At 41.6% G+C, this 24,549-nt stretch overlaps 1 protein-coding gene across 1 annotated transcript; it reads left to right on the forward strand.

Annotated features, from left to right (window-relative positions):
* The first annotated feature begins 1,480 nt into the window (after positions 1-1,480).
* On the forward strand, positions 1,481-23,735 carry zbtb7b (zinc finger and BTB domain containing 7B). Its single transcript, XM_062422595.1, has 4 exons — positions 1,481-1,669; positions 3,782-3,858; positions 19,569-20,644; positions 20,773-23,735. The coding sequence occupies exons 3-4, from the start codon at positions 19,575-19,577 to the stop codon at positions 21,401-21,403; spliced, it is 1,701 nt and encodes a 566-aa protein (XP_062278579.1). The 5' UTR covers positions 1,481-1,669; positions 3,782-3,858; positions 19,569-19,574; the 3' UTR covers positions 21,404-23,735.
* The last annotated feature ends 814 nt before the right edge of the window (positions 23,736-24,549 follow it).

Below are 24,549 nucleotides of genomic sequence, written 5' to 3' on the forward strand. Positions count from 1 at the left end.
CTGTCATTCTGGCTCTGAAATAGACTTAGAGGGAAGTCTTTACTCTGCTGGAAACAACCCTGGACTGGCAGGGAGTTTCAGGGGACAACAACTCACAAGTGTGAGTACTTTATTCCTCAATATACTACCATGTTGCATTACAGTATAGTAATTATGTATAAACTTGTGAATCCACCTCTGAAACTAACAAAGTAACACAAGGGTTTGTCTTAAATCTTTCCTCTCATGCTTCAAAACATGCTGGGAAAGAAATTGCATTTACAGTTGTGGAACATATGTTGCACATGTATTTCAACTACTGTCTGGTAGCACAACCGCAGAACAAGCAGAGATTTAAGGTTAGGGGGGCGGTAAAAGGTGGGCTGGCTGAGCTCACCGCAAAATGATCTATATATAGACTTCCTGCCCCCTTACTTCAAAACCCACCAGCACACAGTTCTGGAGCGAGACGATATTCAATCTTTGAAAGAGCGAGGTGATTCCCATACCCATAACCACTTCAAACAGGATGCACATGCCTGAGTGCTGAAAGTGTGTTTTTTGTTTTTTTGCAGGGAAATGAGGCTTCTGTTTAGTGTCTGCTTATGTCAAACAAAATCTCTGGGAAAAAAAATGATCATAAATTGCGTGCGTTTTGCACTTCAATATTCCCTTTATATTTTCTCTTTTTCACTAAAAGTCGTTTTAAAAAAGTCCCCGTGGCTGTTGCCCTTTACTGCCGTTTCACTGGATGTGACACATCCTCTGAAAGAGTTTCATTTATCACAATAGGTTCCGTTTAACTTGAAATATCAGTCAGCCTTAGGCCACAGGCTGTTGTTGGTTAGGGTGCCTGCACTGGCTGACGTCCATCTCTCTATCCGTGGTCACCTCCAGATGGATTCTGGAGGAATTTTGCTGGGTCATGAGGAGGAGGAGGAAGAGGAGGGAGAGAGGGAGGGGGGGGGGGGGGGGGCACTAAATCTATTTCGATTGAAAATGCATTTGTATCTGACAGGTAAGCAATCGGCAGATATCCTTCAATCCGCTTTCGCTGCCCGCTGCGCTCTACCCATCTATGCGCGGTGATGCCCAAACGCACAGGTAAGAGGAGGAGGAGGAGGAGGAGGAGCAGGGCGAGAGGGGCGGGGGGGTCTCCAAACCTGCCCACCTCTCTCCTCCCTCCCGCCACCAGGACAGGCACCACTAATAGCCTATCGCACTGAAGCCGGACCCCCTCCGTGCTCTCCCTCCCTCCCTCCCTCCACTGTGCCCTGCCCACCCCGGCGGTCTCCTCTCCAGCCTTGCCAGAGCCAATCCGCGGCTGGGTGTAAGTAGGGCAAGCCGCTTCCTGGTTCTCAGAAAGGAGGAGCTGGGAGTTGGAGTGGGCCAGCAGAAGCAGACAGGGGGGTCAGAGCAGCCCAGAGAGCCGGCGGTCTGCAGAGAGAGAGGAGGCGACAGCAGTGTGGGACCAACGAGGAGAAACGCCGACGCACGATTGTCGAAGAATAAAACCTCACCGGGTGTCGAGTTGAGCACGACAGGAGCAGCTGACCCCCGGCGGAGTGAAAGAGGATAAAAAAAACAGAAGTAGAAGAAGTAGACAGGGTGGGACGGAATAATCCAGGAAGTGTGGAGGCCGGTCAGGTGGGAGGCGACGAGTCAGGACAGGTGACACACCGGCACCCAGGTAACTGCACTACCTGTCTGCTGTCGATTTGACAGAAAACTGTAGCACACCTGTACGTCAGTTGTTATTTATGTGACATATCTGTGTGACATGACAGCGCCGGCTCGCCTTAAACTCTCCCTCCTCCCTCCTTCCCGGTTCTGATCGGGGTCACGGGAGGACTAGGTATCCACGTCACGAGTAGGCTATTCGGTAACTCCCGTCGACATTTATTCCCCTTACAATACAATCCAGAGCGCGCTTGGGCTCGTCTTTTAAACGCACTTAAATGAACTGTAGGTTGCGTGATTGCGTGCGTATATATGTGTGTGTGTCTGTTTTGGAGCAGGTGCCGCAGGTGCTGTTTGATATGTGCATCTGTGCACGGCGGCCAGGTGAGAAGAGAAAGACAGAGAGAGAGAGAGAGAGAGAGAGAGGGAGAGGGAGAGGGAGAGCGGGGTCGGCGGGTACATTTCTGGAGACTCGGCTGCTAATTATAGCTGAGAACACCGGCTGACATCCAAAACCTAACCTGCTCTCACGCACATCACCTGCCTCTCTGCTGCTCACGGGCACGCTGTGCACTGGATCTATTTAGCCTCTTGCACCTTAATGGTCTCCCTTCAGTGGTCTGTTAATCATCATCATCATCATTATCATCATACTCATCCTCCCCATGGCGCACCCAGTGTTTTATTTTAATCCTGCCACTAACCTGTATTACAATAGGATGTGCTCAGGCTGTAATGTTAGGTTAAGAGTACTGCCTGTCTCATGGGTGGGGAGGGCTTTCATGCCAGTGGGCTTGTGTGTGTGTGTGTGTGTGTGTGTGTGTGTGTGTGTGTGTGTGTGTGTGTGTGTGTGTGTGTGTGTGTGTGTGTGTGTGTGTGTGTGTGTGTGTGTGTGTGTGTGTGTCATTACAGAGGTAGATGTGTTGCTGACTCGCCCCTCTGAGAGACCGGCCTAACAAGCTCAACTGGCTTGGGTTTGGTTTCCCTGTGTTGGGCACAGCTTGTTTGGTTAAATCTTTAGGCGTCCATGCAGGTAGTTAATGCCTTATTCTCCCTCTACAGCCTCAGGTGTTGTGTCGAAGGCGTTTTTTTGTTTTGTTTTCTCTGGCTCAAGTTGGAGGCTGACACGTCGTTTACAGCGTCTGTGTGTGGGCAAAGCTTGTGACTGAAGGAGAGAAAAGTTTGGAGAAGAGAAAGCCTGAGTCTCTGTTGTCTTTCTGTTTTGTTCCCTCTCTTGTGTGTCTGTGTGAGTGCCAGGGTTACATCCGCCATCATGTGAGCGAGCACTTTCAGATGCTCTCTCGCACAGGGATAGTTCAAAATTCCCCACACATGGAAGAGCCATCAGGGTTTTGAAATAAATTCTTCATGCCAGCTCTGTTGGACTTTTGTCTGCAACATAATTAGACATCTGTGCTTCATCCCTGTTTCCTGCTGTCCTGACATGACCTCCATCCTGCCCTGCTCTCTCTACCGGCCTGCTTCATGTAGCTGGTGTCTCTGTTTCCCTCTGACACTCCATTATTGGATGCTTTAGTCTAAATCTGTAGTTGAACACACTCACACACGCATACAGTTTTCGTGTGTTTCTTATTGAGCTGTGACAGTCAGAGAATTGCGTACACACTGCCACTTCTGTACAGTGTGTTGTACATCATTTTCAGTTTAAAGAGGTGTGTGTCTGCGTGTGCGTGTGTGGGCTTTCCCAACCCTACTGACTATTGAAGAACTTCTTTTCTGAAGAAGTCAAAGTAGGAAGCGGTTGGTTTCTATCGGTGTAATTTTTTTTGTCTGTTCTATTACAAGAACCCCCCCACTCCACCCCAAATTACATCTGATACATCATGTGATTGCTTGTGGGTGTGTGGCTGGGTGTGTGTGCGTGTGTGTGTGTGTGTGTGTGTTTATCCACATTCACGCTGGCTAACTCTATAACCTATTTCACAGAAGAAAAGGAGACATGTTTTAGTTATTTAGCACTTTGTCGTGTCTTGATGTAAGTTCATCACATCCCCAACCTTTGTTCACATATTTGGTAGCTGACTAACTCACAGGAGATGAATAATACTTGAATTAAATCAGTTTTTTTTTTTTTTTTTACTTCCTCGCCTTTTTACCTCAGGTGTTTGACCTCTGCTGACCTCTGACCTCTGAGAAAGAAAGCAGGCACCCATCTTCTCCTGGGTTTATGGACTGGAGGTAGGAACCATACACAGCGTTACATTACAATATTAATCTCAGTGTCAGTCCTTCTCTTTTATTTTTATTTATCCTGTCAATCATTTGGATAAGTGGAAACATCAGGGACTTTTTTTCTCAAAAGATCTTAGTCCATAGATGTACAATGGGACAAAGATTATCTTGATATTAAGGCTTCAGTATGCTTCAAACAAACAAGTTTGTACAAAATGTGTTTTGAACATTTCTAATGTGGCAACATTCAATGATTGGACGAGAAGCCTGCACGTCACAGAGAAATGAGATGAGACAATTCACACTCTTCTCAAAAGCCTTCATGATGCCTTCAGTAAGACACATGAAAAAATGAAAAAAAAGTAGAGCTGTAAGGATTCATCGATAAGTTAGACAACTATTATATTAATTGCCAACTATTTTGATATTCAATTAATCATTTGGAGTCATTTTCTAAGAAAGAAAATAGCCAAATTATCTGATTCCAGGTTCTCAATGTGAATATTTTCTTGTTTCTATGGTCATAAACTGAATATATTGTCGGATTGTCTGTTCAGAAATTTGCAGAAACTCTCAGACGCAGCCCATTCAAAATGGTGTAGGTGGAGTCAGAATCAGTCCAGCAGGTACTTTGTTTAAAGCATACTGACACCTTTAGTACTGCATGGGGGAAACAGGGACCAGGTTATGTTCAGTGCCCGAGTGAAGCCAAAACAGCAGAGTGGCGGTTGGGAAAAATGCAGCGTGACAGGTAGAAGGATGATAGGAATTTCTTCTTATCTGCTCATCATTTAATTAAACCGTCATCTTAAAGCCACACACATACTCTTACATTTATATTTATGAACAACTCCTTCAGCCACAGATATGAATTTAAAAAATCTACAGTAAAGTAAACAGTAACTTTCTGCTCATTCATACAAAAGTCAGGAAAATGACTCATGAGTGACACATTTTTGAAGCTCTCACGTTGGCATGAAGTAAAATTGACAGATAATGTGAAAATACTGAAATTATGAAGTAAGATGTTGGTGGGGTTTTTAACCAGACCCAACAAACCTCACCATAGCTCTGAATTTAATAACAGTTTAATCAAATTAAAAACATTACATATTTCAGCTTGAATGCACCACATTCACATTGTCACGAGTGAAACGAATGCCATAAATTCCTTAATAAGAGACAAAGGACTGATATCTTTTAAAGTTATTTATTCTGGTTTTATCAGGCTCAGCCCACCCTGTCTCTGAGGAATACAAATGAGATACTTGGAATTATGCTTGACTAATTTCCCTGATACGAATAATCCAGAACGGCCTAATCTGTATCAGTTTTATTCTGCCTGTCTCACATTTTTTGCTGCTGTGACACAGTTACATCACAAACACATTGTTCTCAAGGGTCAATCCTCATGAGTGATGATGGTTATAAAGGATGGGCGGGGCTCCAGCCAAAGAGGAGGAGCTAACTGAAAACCTTGGAAAAAAATATGAGCTGAATAAAGTGGTCAAGCACTTAAATATTTTATTGGCAACCTGGAGGTTAACTCCTCTGTGGCATGTCGGCTGCAGACACTCTATAACTGCAATCGGCTTTTAAAGATGGTTCAGGAATGATTCCAAAAATAAACTCTTGTGTTTAAATCGGGTTTATGGTATTTATAGGTTTTGTTGTGTTGCGTGAGATAATCATCATTAAGCAATGCTGCTTTTAAGGAAGCTTATTGACGACTGTATAATTGCTGAACTGCAGAGGATGCAACATAAAAAGCTTCTTCAGCTTCAGGCTAATAACATTATTCTAGATAATTTAGAAACCTGGTATTGAAATGCAAAAATGCAAAATATGAATATATGGTATGGAATCTGGTTATTTTCACGATGCAAAATTAACTTTGCACCTTTGTCTATCGGCCAAATTACTAGCTAATGTTCAAATTCTTCTAGCCATTCAATGGATTACCATAGTTTTTTTGCTAGTGAGTGCAACAAATCTACCAGACACTTGCATATTTTACTAGCATTTGTCTGATGTCCGGTGCTAATTTGGTGCCTGGTTATTGTTTAATTTTAAAAGAGTTTTCTTTCTTGTTGTTTTTTTTTACATAACCGAAAAGGCAAGTTTCTGAAAATTGTCATTAATAATGTACTTTATTAAGGCAAACAAAGATTTTAAAATGACACCTCACAAATGAATTAATTAAGAATAATACTGAAGTATTTTTCCACCCACAGCCTTTTCCCCCCAGGCTGTAAATGCAATTTAAATTGTATGACAGTATGACTGTTTTGCTGAAGAAACCCAGGCCCAAAAAACAAATTTGTTTCCTGGTTTTAGGTCTAAAACCTGAACCACACACTGTAGACAACAGCAGACGATGTAAATGTTTCACATTTCTTCCTTCAACTTGTTGTCAACATACTGAAAACACTGTAGGCTACTCTTAGTACAAAACCACACACAAACGGCTCTAAATAACATTTTTGACCAAGAAAGTGAACTTTGTTGATTACTAGAGGAAACTAAAAATGTCTGTGCGGCTAAACTGTATATTAAAATACCTGAACACAGTCTATGAATTATGCAGTCTGGTGAAATGTTCAGTTCATTTTTTGAATGAAATTTGGACATTAAAAACAATTAATAGTGCTGTAGTTATTGATGCAGCTGAGAATCTCATTTTTCATTCGAGTTGAGTTTGAATTTGTTTGTGAATTGTGTGTGTGGGTGTGTGTGTGTGTGTGGGGGGGGGGGGGGGGGCAAGTCGGTGTGACAAATCATGTGATCATGGCTTTGCTGGAGTATGACTGGTGACTACCATGTGTCCGTGAACTTGTGGATTGGGGGAAGTGACATCAAGTGGTCGGTCAGGCGAAACACACACACACACACACACACACACACACCAAAACACCCACACACTCCTAACACACACATGCATGCATGCATGCATATGTACATGTATGCACGCAGTTCCAGGAAATGTTATAATTAGGGCATGTGAGCCCATATAAATTCCCCCATTTCAGACATGGGTCTTTCAGTTTCACATGAAGCGACTGAGTGGGAGGAAGGTGGGGAGAGAGAGTGATACAGAAAGAAAACAGGGGAGGGAGGCTGGAAGTTGAAAGAAATAAAGGTTTCCCTCTTTGCTCCCAATATTTGAAGGAGTTTCACCCTTTTTTCTCACGGTCGTTTGTCTACTGTCTACACATCATCCTTTACTCTGAGAAAATCGCTCAAATCCTTTTGGGTCTTGTTCATCAGAAAAAAATAAGAAGAAATTACACAACTGCAGCCAGACTGATGTGTCATCCTATGTGAGAAAGAATATATTTCATGGTGTGATGGCTGCTGCAGCTTATTAGTTTTATGCGTATTTAATAATATGCATAATCCATGACCAACGCAATTTGAACTCTGGACAAAAGCTGTATTCTTTACCATATTTGGTGGTTGTTTCCCTACATTGAGGCAGCAATGCTACAGGGGTGACTACATGGTGGACGTAATCCAGTGTGCTGCACTACAGTTGAGTCTTGCCCCCACTCGATCTGTGTCAATAGAGGAAGTTATGTATCTGCCATTTCCTCTTTTCAGTCATGAGTTTCTGTAGCATTTGACAGCCCTCCCTTGCTCTCGACCACCAGCCTTGCAGCCCACACCACCCAGCCTCAACCAATCGGCAGGTGGCCATGACTCTTCTTCTTCTTGTAAAGAGCCAGAGGAGAAGTAAAAGGAGGGCTTGATAAAAAGCAACAGGCTGAAGGAGGGATCGTGATTCAGCCCTTCTGGTAACAGTACAATTGTTTCTGTGCACACTGAGCGGGCGGTTATCATAAATAGGTACAGTGAGACAACACTTCAGGGAAAGTGAGAATAAACACCCAAACATGAGCAGGCAGGGGAGTCTGTGCTGCTGAAACTGACCCCTTTCTTGTAGGATGTTCAAAGGGGAACTCCGGCAGCAAATAGAGGCTTTCATTCCTTAAGGCTGCATATCATCCCCTTTGGAAAATCACTTTTGTTTATATTAAAAAAATATATATCATCCTTGCAGAAAAAGACTTATGCATCATATGCAGGATATTTTACTTTTTAAACCAAACTTTATTTAAAAAAACTGAATCAAACTTGAATCCCTCAAGAAATGCTCACCAACCATCCATCATTCAGACTGAAAGAAAGAAACATGCTTTCTCTATGAGACGTCCATCAGGAAAGGATGTTATCTGTTAGTTTGCCCTCTTATCTGTTGTTGTTTATGCTTTCATGCAGTTGTGTGGTTCCTTACTTTTCTGACACCACAACAGTGGGCGATGCAGTCAGCTGGACCGCAAGTCCCTCCCTGCAGTTATTCTGAAGTTGTGATATAATTCATGGATCGTAGTTACAGTAAAAACAAACAGTCTCCTCCCCTCCCTGCATCGCTGCCATGTTCGTCAGGAAGGTGACATGTCTTTCATTCACGTCCTCTAATGGTCTCTTCCCTCTTTGCTCCTACAGACCTGTAAATGTTTTCTTTTCTTACTTTTTTTTTTTGCTTCATTGGCTGTTTTTGCTTGTTTTTTTATGTGTCGATTTGTTTCCATTTATCTCGCCATCTGTGCTAGTGGTTGATCATTTTTACTGAGCACAGGAAAAGGAAACTGATCAGGATCAGTTAGTTTTTGCGACATTTCAGTGTGTGTGTGTGTCCAGTGCTTTTGCAATATCTTCCTCTGAAATGGGAGCTCATTTGTGTAGAGAGCAGCATTTGTTGAGACCCTCCCAGTGATGTGGCAACTAAATGCATTTGTAATACACACACTCACACACACACACATAGTAACTACGTGTTAGCTTTTATTAACACGTATCAACAGATATGTGCAGACTAAATGGCTTAATTTAAAAACGGATTCTGTTGTTTTCCTCTGCCTTACTTTTCACCACATTTTCATTTTCTAATTGAATAGACTACATTTTGTGATCATTTCTTAATATATTCAAAGGCAGATGCACAACACTTTACTTGAATACACTACGTTAATACATACTGATAAAGAGTATATATATTGTATATTAACACAACCAGATCATCCCACTCAAACCCCCCATTCTCCCAAACCCTCCTACTTACCCCACTACCCCCCACTGAAATACAGTTTCATCTCAAAAAGTGAGTAAAATCAATTCCATAGTGTCACAAATGCAATATTACATTTTTAACAAATGTATCAATTATTGTGTGGTCCTTGTATTCGATAATTTTTTCGTGTGTATGTGTTTCTGTAGACACAATAATGCAGATGTTTTCTATCCAGGCTTTGGAAAAATGAAAACATTTTTTCCTCCGTTCACAATAGTGTTTAATATATTAAATGTTGACCATATTTTATTTAAAATTCAAACACAGCATTTCTTAAAATATCTGTATAAAATGACATCAGGTCAGAAGAGGAAAAACCTTTGAACTCATACAGTCATTAATCCAAATGTAACATTGTTTATACTGTACTTTTTTAAACAAAGAATTGAAATTAAGTCTTTGATTTACAACTTTCATAACACACACACACACACACACACACACACACACACACACACACACACACACACACACACACACACACACACACACACACACACACACACACACACACATAGTATCAACATATAAGCTTTTATAAACATGTATTAACAGATATGTGAAGTCTAAAAGGCTACAATGGATTCTGTTGTTTTCCTCCATCATAATTTTCCACAACATTTTCACTTTCCAATCGAATCTACACTGTGTGATAATATTACGTATGTGTGTTAATGAAGTGGTCGAAATAAACATGGACACATTTCAATATAATGTACTCCAGGACACCACCACTATCCACTGCCACCTCAATAATAAACATAAAGTAGAATTATCACTTTTATGACAATGTCAACAAAAACTGAAAATGTTAAAGCTTCATTAAAGTAGAATATATGGCAGAGCTGTTTTATTGGATTGTATTATATTGCACAGGTGTTCCTAATGTGGCTGGTGAGTGTATACATATTATATATATTTTAATATTGCGTGAAACACAAAAAGAGCAGGTGCCGTTAAATATTTAATTTTGCGTCTAGTGAGTGTTAGACAAAAAAACAAACAAACCACTTTTGTGGGTTCATATCTTCATCAGATTTGAAAAACACCATGATGTTAAACTTATATTTGAAATACAACACTATTGTTAGTTTCTTAGCAGAGATTTGTAATGATTTTTGTATTCACCTCCATGGAATGTTGGACTGAAAAGTGACTTTAAAGTTGCTAATGAACACTCCCACTGTAAATATTCTTCATTGTAATAACAATTTTTAAAAAATTACATAATTGAGAAATGTTAGTACAAAAATGAGCAAGTTTTTTAATTCTGTCAAATATTCAGCAGAAAGTTGCAACGCTGTCACTTTGAAGTACTGAGTTCCTGCGCCTATCGCTCTACACCACGATTACACCTACAGAGCTCACTGAAGTGTACCACGGACCGACATGTTATAACACCCCCGCTGAGTTACAGCAAGCATGCTGATGAATTACTGTATATTTGACTGTAATCATACGTCATCAATCTTTTATTGTAATGTTTATTACCATTTTTCACATGCAGAGTAATCCTATTGTCAAAAAAACCTCATCAACTCAAATAGGCTAATCAAATATTACTAGATGCCATTAAAAGTAAAAGGTTCTCTCTTGCATATTAATTGAGGCAGGGTTCAGAATATGATTCACCCACACACCTTGGCGCTCTGCTGTTCACACATACAGTTGTAGAGTGTTTGGGGGTAGAAACTGCTGACCAGATAAAGAGTTAAGAGACAGGGAGAGTAAAGTGTGAAACCACTCCGTCAGCATGCCTTTTCTCTCTCTCACATCTGTGTGTGTTCTCCATCTTAGGGTGAAACTCCCTTCTGGTGATGCTAATGATAGAGGTGGCTGCTACCGCATCTCTCCCTCAGACATCTGCACACACACACACACACACACACACACACACACACACACACACACACACACACACACACACACACACACACACAGGCACACACACCTGCAAGGACTTTTGCTACTTCCTGTGGCTGCGTGCATGTGTTCACCTCTTGCTCGATTGCTCTGTTTATCTCCCAGTTGTCATGTCACGGCTCCTCTCCCTTCTCTTTTTCTGTCTCCCCCCTTCCTCCCCTTGTAACTTAACTCTCTCTACTCTTGTTTCATGTCTCCTCGCTAACACAGATTGTTCGAGGCCAGGACTAGATTTTCCTGTCTTAACCTACCCTCTTCTGTGCTTTATCTTTCAGAGTATCTCGACACCCACTCACCATTCACTCACTCATTCTCATGTGTTTCTCCTCCCCCATACCCTCCTTTTTCTTGTGTGATTTCTAAGAACATGTGTGTTTTTAGAAAACATACCTCCCTCATGTTCCTTTTGTTGTCTCTTGTCAAATCTCAGACTGCTTTCCTCTTTCCAACCTCAGATTGATTTCTTTTCCTGCTACTGCACTTCTATCCTTTCACTGTGGCAAACATGGCATAAACGTCACACATTACACTCATTTAAGAAAAAATATGCACCACAAAATACAAACAGGTGACGAATTAAAGTCAAAAAGCTGAATAAGTGAGTGGAGAAACATACCAACTACAGATGCTTCCACACAGGTGCACTGCATGATACAATTAAGCAATAAACATCCAATCATGCTCTGTGGCATAAATACAAAATACTGAGCAGTTGATTCTAATTTTGTGTCTAGATGGCAAGAAGAAAAGATAAAATTGACTTTGAAGGAGGGTTGATTGTTGGCTGAAGGATCTTCAGTCACTAAGACTGTTTTACTGGCTGTTGTTTCAATAAGAACAGTGACTAAATTAACATCTGCATTTAGATCTATGCGAAAGACATCAGTAAATTGGGTTGGAAAATGTGGTCGACAACACACATTTGATTGTGATGTTGGTGCATTAGTGCGATGTGTAAGGAAAAACCAAATCTCTTCCTCAGGTGACTGAGAATGTCAACGCAGGACGTGATCAGACTGTGTCAGCAAGAACAGTCCGACAATTACATAGAGAGGCATATTATAGTAGGGTGGCAGTCCATAAACCCCTCATTACAAAGATGAACACACATTTTGAGAGTTCAGTGGTGCAAAAACAGTTGGCACTGATCTACAGAGATGTGGAAAAAAGTGATTTGGTCAGATGATTCATCTTCTTCTCGATAAGTGTTCGAGGGCATGTGTGTTTTACACAAAGAGAACAATATAGACCTGAATGATTGACACCTACAGTGAGGGTATCTGGTGGTTTTGTTATGGTGTGGGAGGCATTTTGCTGGTATGGTTTGGGTCCACTTGTCCCCTTAGAGTGAAGGGTTACTGCAAATCAATACAAAGTTGTTGTGAGTGATCACCTATGATGAAATATTTCTATCTTGATTGGAGTGGTTTCTTCCAGGATGATATTGCCCGCATGCATAGGGCATGAGGGGTCACTGAATGGTTTGATGAGGATGAAAATAATGTGAATCATGCACTAGGGCCTTTACAGACACCAGATCACAACCCAATTAAACACCTATAGAAGATTTTGGACCAACATATTAGACAGCGCTCTCCACCATGATCATCAAACCACAAAATGAGGGAATATGTTTTGGAAGAATGGTGTTCATCCCTGCAGACATCAACCTAAGACACATTATGTTGGATTTAACGTTAATTTGTCTGTATATTTTTCATCTTTTAGGGACATTTGTTATATTGAATCATCACTTTCAGAGTGTTTACATTAGGCCCTGACTGATACTGGATTTTTGGTGCCAATACCAGTATTCAGAAGTGTAAAAATTCAAATGTTGGTATATTGGCCATTCTTATATATATATATATATATATATATATATATATATACATTAATGCACTTTTTTTGCAGTAGTCCTCAAATGTGGTTATAAAACACTTGTAACAAAGATATGAAATGCAGTGATATTATAGTTTATCAACTTTATTTTATAAAATGACATCAGTGGACTCACAGTGAACTTTAATGTGAAATTAAATAACTAGAAATAAAAAAAAAAAAACACAAAACAAAATGTGTTCATAAGTTGGATAACTGTGGTTTGTGTGGGTTATTTGACTGTTCTGGTGGAGTAAAATGACGACTAATATCTTCAAATGTTTATTGTGCAGAGATGTGAAACCCCCAATATTTGCCCCCACAATATAATTTAAATAACGTGTTAATTTAAAATGACAGTGATATCTGCTGCCGTTAGTGTCGCTACATGTAGATGTTAACAGTTTCACTTACATTTGGTTCAGAGCAGAAGTTGGTGGATATTATAAGACAGAGTGTATACAGTGTGTGCACCCAAATGTCTTGTCCCATGTGTTGATAAGCTGATAATCCTCCCGCAGATCCACACTGGTGTTCAGGTCTGGCATGCAAACTGGCTGCTGTTGTATCTCGCTGTGGAGTGTTGTGGTGTGGGAGGGCGAGGGGATAAGGGCCTCCACTCTACCAGCCAAATGAATAATGTAATGTGTTCTTGGAACTAAGACCACATTGTGCGCATGCGTTCACACACACACACACACACACACACACACACACACACACACACACACACACACACACACACACACACACACACACACACACACCATAATGCCCCAGTTACATTAAGGACAGAGGAAGGCTTGGTCACAAGGGCTTTCTCGAATAAAAGACAAACTTCTGCTGAGTAACCTTAGCTTATTAGACTTCCCTTTTTTCCCCTCCTCCTTCAGTCCAGTCATGGTGGGGTACAGTCGTTCTAATTATCATGATGTTGTCTCAAGTCTTGTCTTTGACAAATTCAAATGTCAATTCAAATTCTCCCTGGCAGCGTCTGTTTTTATATCTCCTGGTGGGATGCAAATGTTCAGTCCAGAGGGGAACTGTTGGGACTTGGAGCAGGCGGGGCTTGTGTTTTATCATCCAGCAGACACATGCTGTATTATTAGAAGACCTGGATGTGTCGGTTTGTGTGTTGCCGGTATTTATGTGTTATTTTGGAAATAATCGTTGCTCAAAAGTGGAGGTTTCGCACTCAGATACTCCTGTGAGAGTGTTCTGCTGGCCTGAAAGCAGCTTTTGGTTTGGCAGACGTGTGTGTGTGTGCGTACTCTCATCTCTTTTCTTCCCCCCCATTTCCTCCTCCCCTACTCTTCCTCACAGAAGGTGTCCCAGTACTACACTCCACTCACTACCCCCAAAATAAGTGAAGTGTAAAGAGGGTAAAAAAGAGCTTCTTTCTATAACCCTTAAAATCTTTCTGTAACACAGAGAAGAGAAGTGGTGAGAGGAAGACGAGTGAGTGGAGGAGAAACGGTATGAGCTTGAATCTTATTTTCCATCTGTTTGGCCGTTTGTTGATTGTTTTTTTTTCCTTTTTTTTTGGTGCAGTGGTTGTTTAGCATCATGGTTTGTTATGGTGTGGCTAGAAATAACTTGTATAGGGGTTTTACCTGAATGAAAGCAGTTGTAGGGGTGTGCGTGCGTGTGTGTGTGTGTGTGCGTGTGTGTGCGTGTGTGTGCGTGCGTGTGCGTGTGTGTGTGTGTGTGTGTGTGTTCATTGTCTGTGAGCATTTTACTGTAACAAGTATATTTTTAAATTTATCTGAGCTGCTATCATGTGTGAAAATAAGCAAAAAACAGGCATTCAATTACAAATTTGAACCTGCAAACACATTTAAAATGTAAAACTTTTGCTAAACTTGTCAAATGTACTTTGTAAAGTTGACCTTTCACATTTTATATTAATTTAACTTGTAATTGTCAAACTTTAAGAATGATCAGTATTCTAGCATTCTAGCACTTATTCACACAGTGAGAAAACGTGTCATCACAACATGTGCATATTTTCTCACGTTAACCAACATACACACACATACACACACACACAGAGTCACAAACACACACATGTACAGCACTTTGGAAAACATCTGACATCAGAATTCATAAAAGCATTTCTCCTTCTCCCTCTCAGCCACAGTTTTCTGTGAATAGTATAAAGTCATATTTTCCCCCTTAGCACTGGAGCCTGATATAATTGAGGTGGACTGGGAAAACTTACAGACTTTAACGGAAAATAAGAGCCATAAAAATAATACTAACAGTTCTAGTTCCAGTCATCTCACTCACACACACATACACAGAGTGTGTGCAGTGGGCTTTCATGATATAGATGGTGGATACTTTAACCTTTCATACTGAAGAATAAATCGTTGTGTGCAGGTTTGGTCAATCTTGCAGCTGTCACTTTCCTGGCCTCTGCACAAACTTGTCTCATTTTAGGAGTTGCACTAAGTCCCGCTGGTGGACAGTGAATTTAAGTTTCCATTTCCTCGTCAGTAAAAACGAATCCTCAGTGGATTTGCTTCGAAACATTAAGAAAAAAGCACATTTGACTTGTGCTAGTTTATTTGGTTGTCTGGTTGCACAACTTCTGTTAGTCCAAAGTCACTCTGAGTTTATTACAGTTGGTGTGACAGTAAGATAAAAGCAATTAAGACAGAACGATTAAAATGTCCGAATGTTCAAAGTGTTTTTAAAGTAACAAATAAATCCTTGCTAAGTGAGAGGAAGAGCGTGCACATAATGAAAGCAAGGGATGAGGAAACCGTAGAGCTGCAGAGGAGGTGAATACGTCCACCGTCGACACAAAGAGTGGGAGGTGAGAAGAAAAAAAGAGAAAGAGACAATTGTTGGAAGGATAACATCTTAACATCTGCAGTGTTAAATGCATAAAAAGTGAAAAGGTGGCAGATTTTAGAGAGTTAAAAGACTTTCTGTAAGCTTTTTTTTGTGTGTGTGTGTGGTTATATGTTTTGGCAAGAATAAGAAAGACATTAGATGACACACCTAAAGGCAAACAGTGATATCAATTATTGACTTTAAGGTACTAAGCCCCAGTTAACATGAATAAACTTAAAATGACTGCAATTATGTTTTATGATAATAGTTGAACACGAGCCGGTGAAGTAATGTTATTATTTTGTGTGCAAGACAAAATGTGTTTGTGGTATCTGCCGTGGGCTGTTTTAACATTATGTGATGCAAGATTCAGCAACTTATGCAGACACGTCCTTGAATGGCAGCAAATAAAAAGAGAAACAAAGTGACAAAGAAGGAGAAGGGGGACTTGAACTCTCTGTGTGTGTGTGTGTGTGTGTGTGTGTGTGTGTGTGTGTGTGTGTGTGTGTGTGTGTGTGTGTGTGTGTGTGTGTGTGTGTGTGTGTGTGTGTGTGTGTGTGTGTGTGTGTGTGTGTGTGTGTGTGTGTGTGTGGTGTTGTTCATGTCATGATGTGTCAGTATTAAGTGACTCACAGACAGACAGACAGAAAATTGATGGGAATCATTGCAACTTCTTTGCAATCTTATTATTTTCCGAACGTGTCTGTGTTCTAAGGAATATGCCTAAAATAAGCTCGAACCACCAACCACCCATGATGTTTTTTTTTTTGCTCCGCGCCGGAAATTTACTATACGTTCTTGTGTGCTCCTCCTAAAACCCCTTTGTGTTTCACTATTCAGCACTGCTTTACTCTTAAGATTTCTGGTTTTTGGTTTTTAGTGACTTTTCACTTATTGGGGGAATTTCATAAATCATGTTTCATGTATTTATGCACATATTAATCATTAGCAACAACCTTGTTTTTCCCGTGGATGCATTTAAACAATGACAACCATGGATGGCGATTTTTGATTATATGACACAGGTCTGTTATCGTGTTTACTTACAATGAGACATACTGCACACATACAAGGTCGACAGATGCATTTACACTTTGTCCTACAAAGGCTAAGTTGGTTGACAAGGGATTTTTTTTCCCTGTCCATTATAAACCCATGTTATTATAAATCTTTGTATGATTTAGGCCTATAACTAACAATACAACAATGATTTTCTCAATTAGTTATTTGGCTATAAAATGTCAGAACATCGCAACTTTCTGAAAGCACGAGTAGAAGTCTCCACATGTCTTGTTTTGTCTGACCAATGCTCAGAAACCAAAAGTTTACAATGATAAAATACAAAAAAAAGCAGCAAATCGTCACATTGGGGAAACTGCAACCAGAGAATGTTTGGTATTGTTGCTTAAAAGATAACTTAAATAGTTAAACCACTATCAGAATAGTTGACTATCAATTAAAAAATATGTCTGTACATAAAAGACAAAGCAAAAATATGCTCCTTAGCTTCCTCCCTCTTCTGTGTCAACATGTGCCCCGGACCACGCCGTCCTCGCTGCCTCCCGCTAAAGAGATAATTCACATGAAAATGCTTTGTCTCAAAAAAAAAAGAGCCAAGAACTTGTGTAGAGGTTATTTTATCACAAACACTCAAGTGACGTTCAGCAGGTTGCAAAGGTAGAGCTGTTTGAAGCAGCTTGTCTCTGCGGTACGATGTAATATGGTTTAACTCTCATATTGCACCTACCTGAATGTTTGTTCCTGGGTGTAATATGACTCACAATAGCAATATGATTTTGGTTCTTACATGTTTGTTTAACTTTGATATTCTTTGAGTTGACTAAAGAGATAGTTGAGTATTGGTTTTTCTGGTGTGTTTTGGTTACATGAGCTGGTTTCCTTCCTGCACAACTAGTTCAACTAATGTGCATGGTCTGAAACCTTGAGGTTAGTTATTTTACATCCACAGCAGACCTGCCATGACCCTAGATACACTACAACCCGTGTACCTGTCAGCCTCCGTATGAAAAGGGAGAGGTCGACAAGGAGATCGTGTTTATCGGAAAGTGTTCGGAAAATGGGCCGTTGGTTTTTGGAGAGAGGGGCGCGTAGGCGAATGGGGGGGAGGGGTATCTCTGAATCTGTCTTCGTCACCGTGCACCCTCTTTGATACAACAGGAAGGTGAGTGACTGCGAAAGAGGTAGACGTCCCCAAGGATGAACGCTTAACCCCGACTTCTGACAAAGAGATCAGACATTGTACATCTAAGGGTAGAAGGAAATAGGAAAAAAGGTGGTTTACAAAGAGAGAGAGGAGGAAAGCGAAGGGAAGATTTGTAAAGAGCTAAAAGATGGATGCCATGAGACACATGCTGCCTCGTCTCCAGCTGACTGTGCCCATGCCCATGAAGACGGGGAAGGTAGGACAACAGACTCAGATTGTGCTGGCATGAGAAAGGGAACATTTGGGAGGTTTGGTATTGGTTTGACAGATGGGAAGGATCTAAAAGTTTGAGTTGGGCAAAGGTGTTGCCAAGTCCTTATAAAGTATTTACGCAATTGGCTTTACTTTGACTTTTTTTTTTTCCTGGTATGGGTGTAGTTCATCTTTCTGTGTCTGTGTTTTAAATAGGCTGACGTTAAAATCATCACATAACAAGTTAAATCTAACAATAGAGGGTGGGGGGAGCCACAGATTGGCACGCAATGTGTGTATGTGTGTGTGCTCTTGTGCCGGTGCGTGTGTGTGTTTAATAGGGTGTGTTTTGGAGCAGGTTAGTCAGGTGGATGTACCGTCGTTGTGCAGAGCCCTCTGGGCTGGGTGAACACTGTTATTGGATGGCCAGGGGGCTGCCAGTTGCTATGGGAGGGAGATGTAAGGCAGGGAGGGGGAATCTGGAGGTTAAGTTGTTTGTGGAAAATCTGGTCTGCTCAGGTGTTTGAGCGATATTGTTGAGCTGGTATAGTGTGGACAAGGTGAGGTGTGAGCTCAGGGAGTCAAAGAAGGGAGTTGTTGGGTCTTATTACCGACAGGCCTTGTTACGTCTCACAAAGGGAAATAAAAAAGTTACCGTTCTTATTTAACATACATTACAACATATTAGTTTGATTCTGTATTGCATCATCGGTTTAAAAAAAACAAGACAAGACTGAATAACTAACTGCACTGTAAATGTTTTCTAGACAATTAAGACTATTGTGCATTTATCCCCACCCTCATAAAGGTCGTCATTTTCTCTTGCTGTTTTTTTCCTTCCTCTTTCTTTCAATGGTACTCCCCCCTTTCACCCACTCTAGCCTGTCACTTCCTTCCTCTCCTTCGTTTGCTTTTCTTTTTTTCTCCTCCACTAGTCCCTCTATTTCTTCTCCAGGTATTTTAATCAAACAGCTAATGCTATAAAGGGAATTAACCTACTGCCCGCTGGTTACAGCATTTACATTGCATAATCCCGCGTCCTTTCCGCATCATTATCGATCACTTCATTTTAAATCTCCCCTGCTGCTGTAACTATTTCAACCTCTTGCTGTTATATTTTGTCTCTCCCGCTGGCTCTGTCATGTCCATCGCATTTTTCCGGTGATGCCCCAGCCGCCGTCTCAATGGACAAAATCGCCACCTCCTGATTTAGTAATCTGGAGAGAAAGTACTTGGGGGGGTTGGGAGGAGGAGAGTTGTTGCTAAGCCCGATTTAGACTGTCTCACGTGAAAGAAAACTCCTTCTCTAAGTCACGCTACAGAAGCTTTACTTTTGGGGCATTTAAATATATACATGGCTCTCTCAAAGAGCTGAAGGTTTATCTCTCGTTCCTAGAAACTGCAAAGATAAAATCATGAGGTTGATGTTTGTTTGTTTTTTAACTCAGGCAGATTATGACTTGTCATAATTCAGGTTCTGTACTATAAACTCCACTTACCTGATTTTCCCCTTCTGTCATGCAGGTGGCAATGTCTCCAGGAGAGGACGGTCTGATTGGGATCCCCTTCCCGGAGCACAGCAACGAGCTCTTGTCCCACCTCAATGACCAGAGGAGGACAGGGCTCCTGTGTGACCTCACTCTGACCTCCCGTGGGACACACTACCCGACTCATCGCTCTGTCATGGCTGCCGTCAGTGTCTACTTCCGACGGCTGTTCGGGACAGAGGAAGGGGGCGGTGAGGGTGGAGGAGGTTTTAGAGTGTGCCAGCTGGACTGCGTGGCACCTGACGCCCTGGATGCCCTGCTGGAGTTCGCCTACACCGCCACCCTGACCATCCCCAGCTCTGGAATGAGAGATGTTCTGCGAGGGGCTCAGCTTCTTGGCATCCAGTGTGTGGCTGACGCATGCAGAGACATCCTAGGGGAGACAGCGGAGGCAGAGGGGGAGACGGCAGAAGAGCAGAGAGCCCAACACATAGTGACAGAGAGGATGATGGAGCGAGAGAGGGGGGTAGAGAAAGGGTCCCGAAGAAAAACGGACAGAAAGAAAGTGAAAAAAGTTGGGTCACATCACATCAGCTCCTTGGTTTTGAACCCATCACCCGCTTCCCCCGCCTCATATCCCTCACCTGCCTCCGACAGCTTCCGCTCCCTGCCATCTACCCAGCCTCCCAGCCCTGAACAAGAAGAGCTCTGCCTAAAATCTGGGCAGAACGGGGATCCCAGGGCGATCCGAGAGTCAGTGAGAGGGGCCACACTAAATGGAGGGCACCTACATTTTCTGCATCAGCGCCCCCATATAGCCCACCCACCTCCTGTCCCGTCCTCCAATGACAAGCTGTCAGAGGACGATGAGATGGAGAGCTTTGGCGATGATGGTATGCTGATGGAAAGCACCTCCATACCTACCTCTGTAGCTGAGCGAGGAGCGGCAGCATCAGCAGCGGGAGGGGGGAGGAAGAGGAAGTCTCAGACACCCCAGCAGTGCCCTGTCTGTCAGAAGATCATCCACGGAGCAGGAAAACTGCCTCGACACATGAGGACGCACACTGGAGAGAAGCCCTTCCAGTGCTCTGCCTGCGGAGTTCGCTTCACCCGGTACAGAAAGTTCTTACCCAGAATATCCACACAACAACATGGTTTATAGTGTTGTAGCCTGCTTGAATCTTTTAATCATATTTTGCTTCTATCCTACTCCCCCCCCCCCCCTTTTCTCTTTTTATTAGGAATGATAAGTTGAAGATTCACATGAGGAAACACACAGGCGAGCGCCCCTACCCCTGCCCCCACTGCCCTGCCCGGTTTCTCCACTCATACGACCTCAAAAACCACCTGTCCCTCCACAGTGGGGCACGGCCCTTTGAGTGTCCACTCTGCCACAAGGCCTTCGCCCGAGAGGACCATCTCCAGCGTCACCGCAAGGGCCACAGTTGCCTGGAGCTGCGCACACGCCGCCCCAGACGTGGACCTGAGCTCGGAGATGATGGGAGAGGAGATGGAGCAGGGAGCAAGCAGTCCAACCCTTTGGAGTCTCTGTCCTTACAAGCCCACTCCTCTGCATTCCTCCCTCGCACAGTGCTGGATGGTGGAAGTGGGTCCGGCGCCGGCCATCCACTGATATTTCCAGGGGATGGCGAGAGAGAGCGCTCTCTAGCCCTTCAGGCCCTGGCTCAATTTGCCCCCAGTAGGCTGGCCAGCTACCCTGGGCTCTTTCTGCGAGGTCTGGAGCTGCGAGGAGGAAGAGAGGCAGAAGGAGAGGATCCCGGAGGAACCCATTCGCCGGCGGCGCGGCGTGACAGATGGGCAGACGAAGTGGAAGAGGAAATTGGAGAAGAGGAAGCAGAGGAAGAGGAGTAGTGAAAAGAGAGCGTGTGTGTATGCGTGTGTCTGTGTGGTAAAGCATCCACATTAAAAAAAATCTCACTCAGGTGGCTGGACTAATGACCTGCTGCTCCCATGTAGAGAGCGCTTAAAAAAACAACTAAATGATATTATAAGAAAAAAAATGGAAAACGGGTTTTCTGAGATATTTTAAATGTTTGTCTTCTGGTTCTTGGCATTTGATTTTATTTGTCTTTTAAGTTTTGTTTTTCGTTTGCTGTTTTATTTGATGTATTTTAGGTTTAAGTTGTTTCCTCTGATTTCCTATTATTTTATGTAGCTGGACATGCGTGTTTTGAGTTTGTGGTTACTTGGATGCTTTTCACTATGCAAACTAAAATCCAGAGCTGCAAAATGCAGGAACATTTGGAGAGGTATATTTTAGTTATAAAATAATGTATTCAGGTGCAATCCAGAAGTCATATCACCTTGATCACAAGAACGAGTTTGTGTATCCGCTGTCCTCTGGTGGTCATCAGTGGAAATGCAGTTATGCAATCTAATGAATCAAACTGGTTCTGTCCATTGAAAGCAATAATGTTCTGTGTGTCTTTTCTTGTTAGAGATAGAGTCTTCGCTTTGATTTGGTGCTTATACCAAAGATTTAAATTGAACTTTTTCTTTTCTTGAATCTTAAGTTAACCGGGGAGGAGAGAGCTGAATTGTAGCCAATGTTGGGTTTGAAGAACTTTCCAATCTTCTTCCCAACTGTTTTGATAGCCATGAGAAAGAATCTGCTTGCATATTAGAGGCGTCGAGCTCTGTGATAACGCCTGACCAAATGATACAAAGTATGGGTCGATGATAATATGTTGGTTATGTTGAAGACAATTTTTTTCCCCCAGAGACTGTGGATTTCAGTCTTCCAATGCACTCATTTGGATTCCTCGTTTAAATAAAAAAAAATAGAAAGGGGGCAAAGTGTGGAGATGAATGAGATGACTTGCCCCCATTTTTTCTTTATTTATTTATTTATTGTTATTTATTATGGCTCTTCTGCTGAAACTCTTTTTGAGATCAAATCCAGGGCAGGACACTTTTCTTTTTTTTTAATCAGTTCCTCAGAAGTCTTACAAGATTGTGGCTCAACATCTCCATATACCTAAACACCCTTTATGGGCTGCGTGTCTTCTTTTGGCGATTCTTCCTCTAATGCATTCTTTGCACATTTAACCCCCCGTCAGGTACTGCAGTAACACAGGCACATTCCACCCTCCGGGGTAGAGAGAAGGGAGCAGAGCAAAGAAGACGTCAGGGGTTTAAAACCTCGGATGTAGCTGGAACACAAAATGAATTTCAGCATGCTTCTTGTTTATTAATTCAACATGTATAGTACTGTATCACACATTATTGCATGGCAGTTCTTATAGATCGGCCACCGCTGTGTCTAAAGGGGCCATTAACTTTTGAGTTTATCGTCTTCTATCTTCGACCAAAAACCTTTTTTTTTAATTTGATCGTGCTTTTCCTGAGACCAGAACATTAAGGCCTGTGGCAGGTTGTAATGCAATCATTAATGGCTTTATATGACAGCAGTTTTCCTTTTTATTTTCAGAACCTGCTGTAGCATTCGTGCCGGTCTGGCCTTGTGTGCACTATCCGCTCCTTGTTGTGTAGTAAAAACATTTTTATTCCCAGTTTATTTGCACTATGAGATTTGAGAGCTTCAAGCCTTTTGTCTGACCTTCAACTAGTACATTAACTTACTTGATACCATTTAAGATTGTGATTGAAATAGACAATACTTCTTTGAAACCCAAATACTCTTTTCTTCTTGCATATTAGTACAGTTATATCCAAATATAATATATATTGGGATGAAGTTGCCTTAGATTTTTTTTGTGCTGCAACTATTCTCAGGAAATCTTGAGCAATGCACTAAGTGATTAAAGAAAATATAAAATGGGAAGAAATTGTTTGGTGCTGTAGGGTGACTGACACTCTTCATGCAAATGTAAGGCCAGTAGTTTTAAAAAGAGATTTTTTGTATCATATCATTTTACATTTGAAAACCAAATTAAAGCCTCTTGTGAGGTTAAAAATAGGCATAACATAATAGTAATGATTGTGAATTACTGGTCTTACAGGAACTAGTCCTACTGGAATATCAGTATGACAAACATGGAGGGTGTTGGTGCTCCCAGTCAGAACTTTGTGAATAAATGAGGATTAACTAATGCCAGCTGTGAAGTGTGCGTTTCTATGTGAGCAGTTTGTTTTCTTGGCTTCGGTAAAGGGACATGGGGTCCGGTCTGAGCAGAGACCCCGCTATCAGGGATACGTTTTTGTCTTTCAGTTTTTAGTGGACCTTCTCAGAGATATGGATTCATTTCCCATCATTTGTTTCAGTTAATGTTAAGAAAATAAATAAAGATATCTAAGCTTGCTGTTTGCTGCTGTGTTTCTGTTATTGTTTTTATTCATTTTTTCTTTTTTTACATAAACAGTTCTTTAAGGGCTTTAACGAGAACCTAGTAGATTATTTTTTAAGCTGATGCCAATGTCCATATTTGAGTGTTAAAAATGTTCATTATCTATGAGCCGATATTCACTTTTAAGAACATGAACACATACATTCAACAGACAATATTCATAAATAGCCCCTAAATCTCTAAATGACAGAGTTATGAACAATATATGTTCTGATTTGAAAGGTAAAGTTTTCAGTTCCTCTGGACAAACTATGTAATTGAGACACTTTCCTAATCATCACATCTCTGTTCCTACATTTCTTGTTACTCACTGCCGAACATATACTTGTGATGAACTAATATCAGACAATAATATGAGCCCAGTGATTTATGAGCCACGTTGTACTTGTAACCTACAATAATACAACTCTTTGAACCAGATGTTCCTTAAAATAAAATCAGATTTACATTCATCTCAATTCATGCTAATATTCTTTAAAAGTAGTTAAGGGAATCTGTTGGAGGAGATTCATGATTGTTATTGTTTTATTGGCTGCAGACTTTCCAGTAGTAGAAAGTAACTAGTACTGTACTTAAAGCACCATTTTGAAGTGCTTGTACTTCAAAATACTTGTACTTGGGTGTTTCCATTGGAAGTTTCTTTACACACACTCCACTACATTTTAGAGGGAAATATTGCCCTTTCTACTC

This window comes from Scomber scombrus, chromosome 7 (assembly GCF_963691925.1).
Source record: "Scomber scombrus chromosome 7, fScoSco1.1, whole genome shotgun sequence".
Classification (NCBI taxonomy): Eukaryota; Metazoa; Chordata; class Actinopteri; order Scombriformes; family Scombridae; genus Scomber; species Scomber scombrus.

Bases quoted from the DNA above. Each gene is read 5' to 3' on its own strand.
- zbtb7b (XM_062422595.1), top strand. From the start codon at position 19,575: ATGTCTCCAGGAGAGGACGGTCTGATTGGGATCCCCTTCCCGGAGCAC. The intron at 20,645-20,772 runs GTACAGAAAGTT...TCTTTTTATTAG, and splicing joins TGCGGAGTTCGCTTCACCCG to GAATGATAAGTTGAAGATTC.